The sequence below is a fragment of the Psittacula echo genome (assembly GCF_963264785.1).
Source record: "Psittacula echo genome assembly, chromosome: 11".
Taxonomy (NCBI): domain Eukaryota; kingdom Metazoa; phylum Chordata; class Aves; order Psittaciformes; family Psittacidae; genus Psittacula; species Psittacula echo.
The window spans coordinates 5,811,684-5,825,887 of record NC_137746.1 but is presented as its reverse complement, the minus strand read 5'-3'; the positions used below and the strand labels follow the sequence as shown (position 1 = coordinate 5,825,887).

The following is a 14,204-nucleotide window of genomic DNA, read 5'->3' as shown; positions in this document are numbered from 1 at the left end:
TGGAAAGGGCTCAGAGAGTCAGAGCTTTGATGTCCTTTCTCTTTCTCCCCACTGTTATAAAGCTTGGAAGCTTAGCCATCCCTCAGCCCTGCATCCTGTTCATGTCCCCCTTACTGGGCACAGCCTTGTCCCCATGGTGACCCAAGGAGCTTAGCAAGAAGTTTACTTCCATGGAGAGGCACCTGTGCTGGTTGGGCTCCATAAAAAGGAGAAGAGATCAGGAATAAAACCATGTTGCTGTTCCTAGAGCCAGCAGATGAGGCTTGAAATGCACAAAGGGCTATTGAATAAGGGACTGTTTTTGCATAACCCTTTCCTGGGTACAGGTACCACCTGGGGCCAGGCTTGCTGGTGCTTTGCTGTCTGCTGCTCTCTGCCAGAGAGCAGCACTGATCCTACTTCTCTCCCCTCTTGCTCTTCCTAACTCCTTGTCCTCTTTTCCCCCATCAGACAGTCAGCAAACTGGCCATCCAGGAGGCCAATGTCTCAGTCATGTACAAGTGTATTGCCTCTAATAAAGTGGGTCGAGACGAGCGGCTGATCTACTTCTATGTGACCAGTGAGTACTGCAGATGTCCCCTCCAACTGCACCAGATGAGCTCTCTGCTTGAAACAGAGGACCCTAGACCTGCCAGATCTTGTCATTCACAGTTAGCACCTCAAACAGTGATCGGGAGGCCAACAGGAAAGCAGAGCTACCCCAGAGCTCTGCTGAGTGGCAAAAGCCTGGAGCCTGGCAGCAGACAGCACAGGCAGAGTTTGGCAGGCAGGCCTGGGGGTGAGCCAGTGCTGCCTGTACCTAGGTCCAGCTCTGGGGACATCCTGCTGGCTCTGGCCCAGGCAGCTCCCTGGGCTGGGGATGTGCCTGGTCCTAGAGCATCCTCTAGTGGCGCTGCTCCCAGCCCGGGTCCTGCTGGCCGGAGCCCCCGGCACGGTCCCCACCGAGTTTTGGTGGTGGGAGGAAGCTGAGTCTGTAGAAGCCAGAGCTCAGCAGTCGTGGCCCATATGGAGCTGTATAAGCGGTACCCTGTGCTGGCAGGAGTCTGTCCCTGTCTGCTGGGCACAGAGAGCCTGACAAAGGCACAGCAGAGGTTTATCTTCATGCCTCTCTGGACAGACCACAGAAACCTGGGCTAATGGCCCTCATAGGCAGTACCCATGCTGTCAAAGCCACCAGCTTTTGCAGAGGCAAATTAACATCTTCAGTTGCTGCCCCAGTGATGCTCTGCATGTGCAGTTGTCCAGCCTGACTGAATGTGTAAAAGCAGGCATGTGTGCAATCCAGAATGTGCAGCTGAGCTGAGAGCAGTTACAGCCTAATTCAGACCTCCCAGACTTGTTTCACTTGTGACCTCATCTTAATTGGACCCTGGGACTTTAGCATATCCCTTAGCACTTGCTGGGCTTAAGCTGTTTGTTGCCAGCAGTTTGCATGTCACAGTTCTGCTCTAGGCTGGTTTCCTTTACTCTGGATGAGGACGGGGGGGGGGGGGGGGGGGGGGGGGGGGGGGGCCTCGGAGAGCTAAGCCCAAGGAGACAATTTTGTTGTGTCTGGCAGCTCAGCCATAAAAACTCATTCACATGTTCACTTCCTTCCTGAAAGCCATTCCAGACGGGTTCGAGATTGAGTCCCAGCCCTCGGAAGAGCCCATAGAGGGGCAGGACCTACAGCTGAGCTGCAATGCAGACAACTACACCTATGAGAACCTGCAGTGGTATCGGCTGAACCTCTCCAAGCTCCACGATGAAGAGGGCAACCCCCTCGTGCTGGACTGCAAGAACGTCCACCACTATGCCACCAAAATGCAGGGGGAGCTGCGCTTCCAGCCAGACTCCAATGATGCCACCTTGCTGCTCACCATCCCCAACATCTCCCTGGGCGAGGAGGGAGACTACGTGTGTGAGGTGCAGAACAGGAAGACCCGGGAGAAGCACTGCCACAAGAAATACATCTCTGTGCAGGGTGAGGGTCCACAGGGCAGGCGGGAGTGACAGAGGAGAGCTGATGCTCTTGCTGCCATCAGCTTCCCAGCCCATCCCCAGGGGAAGCCACGCAAGCAAGCTAAACTCAAGGTGGCAAAGGCAGGGCACCTGGGTTCTCAAGGCACCCTTCAGCAGGGGTCAGAGACCCAAAGGCCCCCAAGAACACAGATATTCTTTTGATCAATCAGTTTCCCGTTTTCCCCTCCTCCTCTTTGTGCTGCTCCTCCAGCCCTGGAGATCCCTCGCCTCAAGCAGAACCTGACAGACATTTGGGTGAACGTCAGTGACTCCATAGAGATGCGCTGTAAGGTGGACGGCAACCACGTTCCTGAAATCAGCTGGTACAAAGACGAGAAACTGGTAGAAGAAGTGTCAGGTACAGTGGGCTGGGGGTGAATCAAAGGCAGGGAATCATGTCTGGTGGCTTTAGAGCTGAATGCTGCTGGCTTCTGGGTGTTGCTGTGCCCAGGCAAAAGCACCCATTCACTGAATTGGCTGAACTCTGGTTATAATCATGTTCTCTCCCAGTTTGATGCAGTCTTACTGGCCAAGTCTATGCCCTAGGGCTTGGCTCAGCACTGTCTGCATGTGCACATTCAGCTGGAGAGTAGAGAGAGAAAAATTATTCATCTTCTTACTCAAAGCCCAATAGCTGGAATCATTGCTCACACAGGGACCAACCCAGATCCCATGGAAGGAACATGGGAAGGATCTAGGCACACTGCAGAGGGAAAGGAACAGGTCCTGGAGCTGAAGCAGAGCTTGGCACACCAGCTGAATTGCCTGGGCACCAACCATACACTGCCTGGGAAAGGCCCCTCCAGGGTATTTCTGGGGCGATCAGGCCACAGAAGAGAGCCCCTACTAGCTGGTTTAATTTCATTCTCCCATCTAAAATGAACCAGCCAAAAAACTAGAAGCCATATTCTGAGCCTGAATGAGTCCAGTATATTAATCCCCACTCCTTGTGAGTGACCACCACAACCCTCTTTGCCTTACAGGGATTGATCTGGCGGACTTCAACCAGAGGCTGAGCATTCAGAGGGTGAGGGAGGAGGATGCTGGGCTCTACCTGTGCAGCGTCTGCAATGCTAAGGGCTGTGTGAACTCCTCGGCCAGCGTCTCTGTGGAAGGTACCAGCAGCCACGACACCCCTGGGGATGAAGGGGTAGGAGCAGGAGTGTGGCCAAGGTCCCACACCTCTTCCCTGTGACACCAGAGATGCAGCGAAAGCCCCTAGGCCTTGCATGGTCCTATTACAGGAGGATCTGTAGTCCGGAGCATGTTTAGCTCAGGAAAACACACCTCCCCACATCCTGAAGCAGGCCACAAGGGATAACTGAGCTGGGGCACAGAATGGGAATCTCCGAAGCTACAATTTCCCTCCCATCCCACAGGCTCTGATGACAGGACCAATGTGGAGATTGTCATCCTGATTGGGACTGGTGTAATCGCTGTTTTCTTCTGGATCCTCCTTATCCTCATCTTCTGTAACATCAAAAGGGTATGTGACTGTCCCTGGGCAGGAGAGGTGGCATAGTGGGGTTTGGGAAAACACCGTTGCTGTGATGTGGGGCTGTATGACAGCATCCACTAAAAGGAGGTAATTGAGTGATGCTTCAAGCACTCTCACTGTCAAGAACAAGGGTTGTGGTAATGGAGGTGACAGGGAATGGCCTTTGCCATGGGGAAGCAGGTTAAGTCAAGCAAAGGAACCAAATTCCCTCTGGGAGTCAGCACCCAGTGCCAGGGGAGCATCTTCCTCACCCTTTGTGTTGGCTGATTCCTGCAGCCAGCCCATGCAGACATCAAGACAGGCTACCTCTCCATCATCATGGACCCCGGCGAGGTGCCCTTGGAAGACCAGTGCGAGTACTTGCCCTATGATTCCAGCAAGTGGGAGTTTCCGCGGGACCGCCTGCGCCTGGGTGAGCCAGACCCCCTCCTTGCCACTGCGTGCTGCAGCCAGGGCTTCCCGGGCTGCTCTGCTGTAAGGTGTCACATTTACCTTTCCCACAGGCTCTGCTCGAGGGCAACAAACAGCCCTTCACTTCTGCAGGGCCATTTCCTTCCTCTGCTTTTTCCATGCCAGCTCTGTCTCAGTTCCTCCCATCATCCCTTCCCTTATTCTCAGCGACAGAGCAAGCAGCCACGTGGGAAGGGCACAAGGTCCACTCCTTCCTTTTCCTTTATGATGTTTTTCTTCTTCCCATGGTTTCCTGTTCAGATTTTGGGGTTTTTTTCATTCCATTCTGCCTGTGCTGCACCTGCCTTCCTTCACACTGCCTCTCTCCTTACCTACAGGTAAAGTCCTGGGTCATGGTGCCTTTGGGAAGGTGGTGGAAGCATCAGCATTTGGGATCAATAAAAGTAACAGCTGTGAGACTGTAGCAGTCAAAATGCTGAAAGGTACGTGGACAGTGAAGCAGGATGTACAGTCAGTTTAGACAGCAAAGAATGAGACATCTGCTAGGAAATGTTCACTCTGTAAATGCCTGTGTTCTGCGTAAGGCATTTGTTCAGGCCCTGGAAAATGTTTTATCTCCCACAAACACTCCTTGGTGCTTCTGCTTGAGCCAGCCCTGACCTAGGGGAGAGGAGCTGGCACCAGCCTCTTAGTTTATGGCTTCTTGGCCTCAACACACTTGATGCGTTTGGCCTCCCCTCATGGATGCTTTAGCCTTATTCAGCTGCACTGGGAGGCAAGCGGCAGAAAGACAGCAGGGACTTGGGAAAGTCAGATGTCAAGGAAATTTAGCTGTTTATAAAGGCAAAGAATTAAATGTGTCTCAAAGGACAAACAAGAATCCAGAGCCCCTCTTTGGCAGGTCAGTAAAGAAAGTATTGCTCCCAGTTGCCTTCTTCCAAATGTGCCTGTATGTTATGTTTATGGATCAGGTTCAGAGCTGGGTAAGGAAGAAGGCTGCAGTTCTTAACCTGCTCTGAGGGCTAAACTGGCTTTGCACCCAAAGCCTGGTCAATCCAAGGTGAGATTTCAAGCTTTCGTAGCCACACTTTCAAACATGCATCTGAAACATTGTCATTTGGCACCCAACAAAATACCTAGGCAGTCTCTGGCCAGCACAGGCCTGTACGTGGAAACCAAATCCTGGCTCATCTCAACAGTACTTACCACTGCAAGTGTACAGATGACCTGCACAGCAATTGCAGAGGGAAGCCTGGCTTTAGTCTTTTGAGGCACGGCTCTCACCTGACCCATTAGCTGCAGCTCAAGAGCATGCTGCTGTCTTTCGGACTAAATGTACAAACTCAAGTAAGGCAAAATGCACACAGGGAAGCTGAGAAACATGAAAAAGCACAGAAAATCAGAGAACACACCCTAAGGTTAAAATAGAGGACCAAGATTTAATGTGAATTGGGCACTCAGAGAGAAGATGAAGTACAGAGGGCTGGCAAGGTCACAGCACTGTTTTTGCTGCTGGACAGGAATCATAAAAAGATATTCTAGGTTTGAGCTGAGAGAGTTCTTATCTCCAGTCATGATCAAGAGACTTTTGTTTCTAATTTTCCTTCAAATTGTTTTATGACTCGTTATCTCTGTCTAGAGGCCAAAAGGGCAGAGATTCAAGCATGTGCATCTGTATGTAAGCCTTAAGTGATCTTTTTCCCTGCACAACTATTACAAGGAAAAATATATTGGGAACAAGTTGTGTTGTCTCTTGCTCTGGGTCCCTGCCCTGGCTGGCAGCACTCTACATGGTATAGCAGGGATCCTGGAATCTCCAGACAAGGCTCTGACATTTCATATGGAATACACACAATAACAAAATGTACCAAGGCTTCAGGGTCACAGCCTCCTCAGCAAGACTCCCATTAACACTGTGCTAAGAAAAGGGTGGTGAGGGGGAGTGAAAAGCTGTAAGGAGGCATCATGACAAGGTCTGTGTGTTTCCAGAGGGAGCTACCGCAAGCGAGCACAAAGCACTGATGTCGGAGCTGAAGATTCTCATTCACATTGGGAATCACCTCAACGTCGTGAATTTGCTGGGTGCCTGTACCAAACCCAATGGTAAATATCCCAGGGTAACAGGTTGTGCCTGCTCCCAGAGATCAGTGTTTGTCCCCATGTCCTTTCTGCTGGCTGCATGTGTGACTACAGGGACACATGGGGATGCTATTGATGTGTCTGTGTGCACTTAGGGCAGGTGCCACAGCTCAGCCGGGCTGCACATAACATGATTTGGGGCAAACTCTGACCAACCTAAGCCCTTATCTCCTCTCCTCTCTTGGGTCCCCTCTTGCCAGGTCCACTCATGGTTATTGTTGAGTTCTGCAAGTATGGAAACCTTTCCAACTACCTGCGGACCAAGCGAGAAGGATTCAGTCCTTGCAGGGTAAGTAGCTTCCTTTGCCCCTAGGGACCTGTTGCACGGCTATGGAAGGAAGATGTATAGCCTGAAACATGATCTGACATTGGCACAAACACACTCTCTGTCTAGCACCAGATCAGGTTTACACAGTGATCTTGGTTCATGTGCACATCAGGGAAGCAATTGCTTTCTGCAATGGAAGATAAGTGCTTCCAAGATAGAATTATAGTCTAAGCAGAGGAATAGATTGTGCAGCTCATGGGTGCAGGGGTTACAGTGTGTGTTTCCTGCTGAGGTTTTTGGTTTTGTCTCCTTGCCAGGAGAAGTCTCCCAGGCTGCGTATTCAGGTCCAGTCCATCGTGGAGGCAGTGAGAGCAGACAGGAGGAGTCGGTCTGGGACTAGCGACAGTGCTATCTTCAACCGCTTTCTGCTGCACAAGAGCCCGACAGCACAGCCAATCCAGGAAGGTAACACTCCAGCCTTGGCAGCAGCTCCCCGCTGGGCCCACCAAAACAATGCCAGACTTGGATAGTTTGAGGAATGGGTAGGGCATGGCAGCAGCGAGCTGGGACCAGGCCTTGGAGTTGATCACTGTTGCATGGAAAATCCCTGAACAGGGATAATGCAGTCATGTGTTGTCTCTTGTAATAGACTCAAAGCCCAGAAAGCAGGATTAAAATCCTTTGGATTTTTTTACCCTAAAGAAAGGGAGAATTGAGAGGGATCTCAGTGAGTCTTCCCTAGGACAGGAATAATGAGCTGACCCTCGAAGTCCTTTCTAGCCCTGTTTCCCACAGCTGTGTCTGACTGACATGTGCTGGAGGCTGGACTCATTCTCTTCACACTTAAGCAAGTTCTTGCCATATGCCACCTAAGCAGAAAATCCCAGAGGGAAACTGATTCCTCCAGTTAGCACTGAGGACTAGTTGTGTCTCACCAAGAGGCTGGTTGCATCCCACAGCCCTGGAGAGAGGCAAGGAGAACAAGAGACCGCTCACTGTCTAATCATTTTCTTGTACTCCTGGACAGTGGATGACTTGTGGCAAAGTCCCTTGACAATGGAAGACCTGATCTGCTACAGCTTCCAAGTGGCACGTGGCATGGAGTTCCTGGCATCCCGAAAGGTGAGTTCACCTTTGCCTTCACTCCTCTCTTCTTTTGTGCGTGCCTAACCAGACAAGACCTGCCTACAGCCACTTTACAGGTGACACACAGAGAGATTCAGTGATCTGCCTCACACTTCTCAGGAAGTCTGAGGTAGCCCTGTGTACACAAAGGTGGGAAATAAGTCCTCTGGCATCTCATCCTCTCTTCAACCATCTCCTTCTGAAATTTTTGTCTTTAACTCCTTCCCACTTCCACCATTCTCCCATTACAGCTCAGGTCTGGGAGGGGAGAGGGATGCTCTGTACTTTCTGATGGTGGTTCTTGTTCCTCTGATTTTCTCCTTTCCTCTTTGTGTGCCCTCAGTGCATTCACAGAGACCTGGCTGCTCGCAATATCCTGCTGTCAGAGAACAATGTGGTGAAGATCTGTGACTTTGGCCTGGCCCGGGACATCTACAAGGACCCAGACTATGTCAGGAAAGGCAGCGTAAGTGCCATCTGCTCAAACCCTATACAGATTAGGTCCCCTTTAGCTATTCATAAACTACTCTGGGGATGGAATAAACTGAGGAAAGAGTGGAACCACTTGTGCACCTGGGACCAGGAACCATTGGCCCAGTGATGTATGTGCTCTCCTTCTCTACCAGCAGACTTCTGTTGCCTTCCTTCTCCCCCTCACTCTGTCGTTAACTTACTCTTCTTTCTTTATACTCTTTCCTCCCCCTTTCAGTGTCTTCATCCCTCCCTCTGGTCTAACCAAACCTTCATTCCTCCATGGAGAGAGGAGCAGAGCTATCTGGTTTCCTTTCATCCCTTTCATACCATTCCTACAAGAAGGGCTGTCCTGGGACATGTCCCTGAGTGAACACTTGTGCCTTTGCCTCTCCTTTCTGTAGGCCCGTCTCCCACTGAAGTGGATGGCTCCAGAGAGTATCTTTGACAAGGTCTACACTACCCAGAGTGATGTCTGGTCCTTTGGGGTCCTTCTCTGGGAAATCTTCTCTCTAGGTGAGTGCTAATGAGGGTTACATGATACTGAGGGAGACCTCTCTTCCCACATAGCAGTTTGGTGGGTTAGTCTGTGCAGGAGGCCCTGACACTCTGAAGAATGTCTAAGGGATGTGATGGGAAGAGACATCCATGTAGGCAAAAAAAATGTGGAGGCCATATCCACCCATGAACAGAGTGAAGGGGAGAGAGGCATGCAGAGGCAGCCTCCAGCTCACTGAGTCAGAGCAGCCTGTCTCAGGCAGCACTAAGGACTTGGGCTGTGTATGAGAAGTGACCACATCTCCCAGTGTTTTGAGAGAAAGGGCAGTCTCAGAAGGACTGGTTTCTGATGGCACATTTCACATTCCCACCCCTCTTCAAACCTCCTTTAGGGGCATCTCCATACCCTGGAGTCCAGATCAACGAGGAGTTCTGCCAGAGACTCAAAGACGGTACCAGGATGAGAGCTCCAGAGTACGCCACAGCAGAAATGTGAGTCAGAAACCTCCCAGATCCCAACACAGGGCAGGGCAGGACAGGCTCCTCTGTGGGATGTAAAGACCTTTCAGACAAGGTGGGGTATAAGCCAACACAACCTTCACTCCAGGCAGCTTCCTGGAGGACAGGCCAGATGGGTTCGAGTCAGAGCTATCTAGAGTGTCCAGAGCAGGGTAGGAAGTGGCATAAACTGAGCATCTCTTCTTGGCAGATACCGTATAATGCTGAGCTGCTGGCATGGTGATCCCAAGGAGAGACCAACGTTCTCCGACCTGGTGGAGATACTGGGGAACCTTCTTCAGGAAAATGTCCAGCAGGTGAAAACCTCTCAGTGTCCCTGCTCAGCTCCAGACAGCTCTTTCTTCTCCCACCACTAGCTCTCTTGCTGTGCCCTCCTCTGACTCCCTGGCCAATGCAAGACTTTTGCATAGGCCAAATGATAACACAGGGTTTCCTGAATCAGAGAGGTCTGTTTCCCAGAGCTACTGGAGAGCTCATTTCTGTTGTAGCCTTCTAGCTGCATCCTAATATAGTTCCACTCCGTTCAGGGCGGGTGCGCTCTCAGTCATCATTCCAGCACTTCCATCCCAATCCCTAGATGATTATCTGAAATTTTTCAGCTGACTCAAGGCCCTGGCACTCCTGCCTCCCACACGCCTGCATAATGAAAACCAGGACTTCACCAGGAGTTCTGAAACTCCATCCTTGGATCTAAATGTCACGGCCATGTGACCCAAACAACTGTTCCATTACAGCAGTCACATACACAGATTTCTTTGAAACTATTATTAATCACTGCTATGCAGTAACTCACCAGGACTTTAAACTGCGATGAGCGTGCAGCTCTGGTTTTAACTTCTCCTTGATGTTCCATTTCAGATGACAGCTAAATGCTTAAATATGAGTACTGGCTCATCCTGATGCCCCTGATTTTAACCTTTCAGCACTGGATCCCAGAACAGGCATGACTAAGCTGCAATGATGTGCCCATGGGAGCACAGTGCTCTGACTGTGTAGGTTGGAGAACTATAAGTGCCGCAGGACTGGGTTGTTTTCTGGCTCACACACAGCTCCACACACCTGCAACATTTGCAGCTACTTAGTGCAGAGGGCATAGAAATCCCCAGCCAGATAGTTTGTTCCAGAGGAAAAAAGAAGACGTAAACTAGAATCTTTCTCTCCAGCTCTGACAGCTTCTTCTTGTAGAGCCCTTTCCTGTGGGAGAGCCTTCCCCTCCTTGTAAGGCCACTCACTGTTCTTCCTACCAGGAAGGAAAGGATTACATCCCGCTGAATGACTCTCACAGCTCAGAAGATGATGGTTTCTCTCAGGTGCCTTCCTCTGCCCAGCAAAACTCAGATGAAGAGGACTTTGACATGAGGATACACTGTCACAGCCTAGCAGCAAGGTGAATCCCCTCTGGAAAGGGCAGAGAGAGCTCAGCAGGCAGCCAACAGCCTGAGCCTGAGGAGGGATATGGGGAGAATCCATTAGCAAAATGTTGGGAAAACCTCAGGGGATCAGGTGTGATCCACAGCATCTTGTTTATAAAAGCAAAATCACTTTCCTTTCCTGATGAGAAAGAGCCCTAGATGTGCAAGCCTATAACATTCCTTCTCCTGCCTCCAGCTACACTGCCAGAGCACCACGTCCCACTAAAGGTGTCATGGTTTATCAGGTAGCTGAGGAAAGAAGGTGTCAGCTGGGACTCTGCCCTTCTGCTAATGCAGGAACTTCATCCTATCTATTTCTAACCAACCCAAACTATTAGACCTAGGCTTCCCATCCCTGGAAAGCTGTGATAGTGAGATGCCTGGGATCTATTTGACATTATTCTGCTTATCCAAAGTGGAGAGACAATCTGGGTGCTCCCCTCTGAAGAAGTAGTATGGGCTTGAGAGGCTAAGGTGACCCCATTACTCTCCCAAAATCCACCATTTGGGTCACTCGACTCCCTGCATACTTTGGTTGCACCGAGGGGAGGTTGCTTTGGGTCCTGTTTATTCAGGACATGGACTCTGTTGGTTTTACTGAGTACAGTCTGCTTCTGTCAGCAGATACTACAACTGTGTCTCGTTCCCTGGTTGTTTGACGGGAGGAAATCAGATCAGGTGTCCATCCAGGATAAAGACATTTGAAGAGTTTCCCATGACACATACAATGTACAAGGCACACCCGGTGAGTAGCATCTGAGTGGAGTGGAGCAGGGGGCAAAGAAACGTTCATCTGTTTCCTGACACCTTCGTTGTTGGTATTGTGGAAGGAAGATCACTCCTATCTAATGTCAGTCTGTCTGTGTCATTCCTGTTCAGTCCATCTAGTCCTATGCCCATTCATTTCTCCACCTGGAACATGGGGGCTTCTCTGCAGCACAGCTCATACTGCCTGAATGTGAAATAGGGAGGTTAGGTCTGCAAGCAAGGGGACTGTAAAGGACCTCAGAGAAGAGCCTGCTCTTCCTCCTTCTCAAATCTGTGAACATGGCTTGCATAAGCATACTGAAATCCAGCCAGGACTATGTAAATCCAAAATTCTTGTACCTCCTGTATCTTGACCCACACAACAGTGTGCAGTAGGGGCCCTCCTGGCCTCTCTGAACTGGGCTGGTACTTAGGATCTCCTCTAGTGAATTTAAGTCATACCTTTAGTCTCAGAGGGAAATCTCACCTCTCACAGATTTGATGGTAATACAGCTTTCAGACAGAGAACTCTCTATTTTATTTTTTTTTTTCCCTCAAAAAGTGGCACTGAACTGCACACAGTATGTGCTGCTTTTAAGAAGGCACCTAACAAAATCACTTCCAGCAAGACCATGGAGCATGCTGGTGAAGTGCCCCTACTCTTTTTTCCCTGTCATAGACACACATGATCTCATCTCCTGAATGATTCCTCCTCCCTTCCCACTCTGATCAGTCGACAGGGATGTTACTGATAACTCCTGTTGCTTCCTTCCAGGACAATCAGACAGACAGTGGGATGGTTCTGGCATCTGAGGAATTTGAGAGGATAGAAAACCGACACAGAAAAGAAGGTGGATTCAGGTACTCAAGTCTAGCCACTCAGCCCTCCCTGCTGCCAAATGCAGTGAGACCAGGAGGCAGCTCCTGGTGTCTCCTCATAGGATATATACCTCTTGGAGCTTGCAGGAGCGGCAGGGCTCTGGGCTATGAGCCAGATAAGTCCATGCACATTAACAAGAGGCAAAATGCATAAAGAACAGACCTGCCTGCTGCTTCCTAGGTTTAAAAATATAAACTGCCCATTCAGTGAGAATATGTTCGTTAGGGTAACGAAGCACAGCGGAGTGACGGGGTTGATAAGATTCTTAATGCTTATTGACACTTTCTGGTGAAATGTGTCAGGTGGGATAGATGGAAACTATGTGGCTGTCACCTCTTCCTCCCTCCCACAGCCCTGACCCATGTCAGCCCTGATGTGGCATTGCGGGGATGGTGCAGGCCTTAGGAATTCCCACATGCCAGTACTGAGCCTGGCAGGCTGAGCTGACACACTAAGGATGCTATGGATGGTTATGTCCTGCCCCAGACTTGAATGGAAACTGGGCAATAACCTGACCAGCTCATCTCTGCTTGGTGCCAAGGCAGGCTGGGACCTTGTCTCCATGACAGTGTGTTGGGTGAGCCATGTCAGCTCATGTGTAGACAAGAGTAGTCTCAAGCCTCTTCCTCACCTCCTCTGCTCCTAACATCAAATCAGACAGGTCGTTGTCTTTTCCCTTAGCCGTAGCCCTGTGACCTCTCTGCTGTTTTATTGGACTGTCTCCTGCTTCTTGTTCTTGTCCTCCTTTCCCTAAGGCACGTTCCTTTGTATCCTACACAATGGGCTACCTGGCATCCCATCTTCTTGAAAACACTGCCCTTAAAACTGTCCTTGAGTGTGTCTTTGCCCTCGCTCTTGTGACTTCTTGCCAGTCACCTGGTATTGGCAGGCACTGAGATGGGGTTGCTGATTTCCTCCCACAGGTTCTTCATCATCTTCCTTTGTTTCCTTTCCACCCTGGCTGTTGGTCTGTATTAGTCTCTGTTAACTCCTGCCAGGTCTAGGAGCAATTGTGGCAATGTCTCTTGTCTCTCCCTCTCATTCGCGTCCAAACCTTTTCCTGGGCTTCCCAAAGGTATCTAGAACAGCTCAAATAACTCTATCACTGGGTTATGTGCAGGTGTTCCACAAACCATATGGGCTGTGCCTAGGTTTAGAGCAAGACCTGGTGGTGTGCTTTGAAACAGAGGTGTAGGTCCATTCCTGACCCTGCCTCTGCCCCATGCATTAGCATATGATTCCTGAAGCTGGGATCTCTTTAAGCAGGATAGAGGGTTTCCAAATGTGCTCAGATTGATCTGTGTGTCTCTCCCTCCCAGCAGTAAAGGGCCCAGCCGAACTGCGGAGCTGCCAGGGGAACAGTCTGACCTGCGGGGCAGATGTCGTCCGTCGTATGGGTCCCAAGTCGGAGGCCAGACTTTTTACAACAGTGAATACGGGGAGCTGTCAGAACACTCTGAGGACGGCAGCTGCACCCCGCCTGGAGAGGGGGCCAGTCCCCCCACTCTCCATGCTTCCTTCTTCTCCGAGCAGTATTAACGGCACCAGGCCCTGGAGGCACTTGCCGAGGCATCCCCTCTCACCCTCCAGGCACGTCACCAGAGTCACTCAGAGCTTCTCCTTCAACCTATGCCCAACCTGAGCAGGGAACCTACCCCAAACGGATGGAGAACTGCAGCACGATGGCCCACACAGCACCACCAGCTGCAGCTTCCCCATGCCAGGACTGAAGAGAGCACTTTGCTGATTCCTCGTGTTTCTTTTCTTCCTGTGGCTCAGACAGATGCATTCTGCCAGCGAGTGGGTGCCTGCGTTCAGCACTACAGCACCTTCTGCCTAGGATCCTGCCTTCGCTCAGATCAGCTTCCCATTCAGAAAGCCCATTTCAGGTCAGATATAAATAGATCTGTCTTAGTCTCAAGTTTCTTCCTGGTGTGCAGCCTGAATGTTTTTCCTTGGATTGCTTCCTCCTCCTCTCCTCATGATGTCAGCTGCTGAGCTGTGGAGCAGAATGAAAGGAAAGAAATCCCTAGTGGTATCTGCAGCAAGAGCAGGACATTTTAAAGAGGTGTATGGAGAGATCCCGTGGAATCTTTGTAAATGTTCATACACACTGTTCATTCTGAGCAGATGCCAGCCTCTTCATCTCCTCTGCAAGCAACACCCACACCCCCCTCATCTCTGCTGGGAGGAAACTTGTCAATCTGCCTTATCACCAGGATTATTTTAGCCATC

At 50.5% G+C, this 14,204-nt stretch overlaps 1 protein-coding gene across 1 annotated transcript in view; it reads left to right on the top strand.

Annotated features, from left to right (window-relative positions):
• The window catches only part of FLT4 (fms related receptor tyrosine kinase 4), a gene marked incomplete at both ends in the record, with an annotated part of 52,312 nt that extends 38,804 nt beyond the window's left edge, over positions 1-13,508 (top strand). The window contains 19 exons of the mRNA XM_080627270.1: positions 451-559; positions 1,604-1,963; positions 2,213-2,359; positions 2,985-3,116; positions 3,381-3,487; positions 3,776-3,911; positions 4,288-4,392; positions 5,900-6,013; positions 6,250-6,338; positions 6,635-6,782; positions 7,345-7,439; positions 7,786-7,908; positions 8,318-8,429; positions 8,804-8,903; positions 9,121-9,226; positions 10,178-10,317; positions 10,967-11,087; positions 11,865-11,950; positions 13,289-13,508. Coding sequence (XP_080483396.1) covers positions 451-559; positions 1,604-1,963; positions 2,213-2,359; positions 2,985-3,116; positions 3,381-3,487; positions 3,776-3,911; positions 4,288-4,392; positions 5,900-6,013; positions 6,250-6,338; positions 6,635-6,782; positions 7,345-7,439; positions 7,786-7,908; positions 8,318-8,429; positions 8,804-8,903; positions 9,121-9,226; positions 10,178-10,317; positions 10,967-11,087; positions 11,865-11,950; positions 13,289-13,508 — 2,550 coding nt within the window. The remainder of the gene's footprint in view (positions 1-450; positions 560-1,603; positions 1,964-2,212; positions 2,360-2,984; positions 3,117-3,380; positions 3,488-3,775; positions 3,912-4,287; positions 4,393-5,899; positions 6,014-6,249; positions 6,339-6,634; positions 6,783-7,344; positions 7,440-7,785; positions 7,909-8,317; positions 8,430-8,803; positions 8,904-9,120; positions 9,227-10,177; positions 10,318-10,966; positions 11,088-11,864; positions 11,951-13,288) is intronic.
• Between the last annotated feature and the right edge of the window lie 696 nt (positions 13,509-14,204).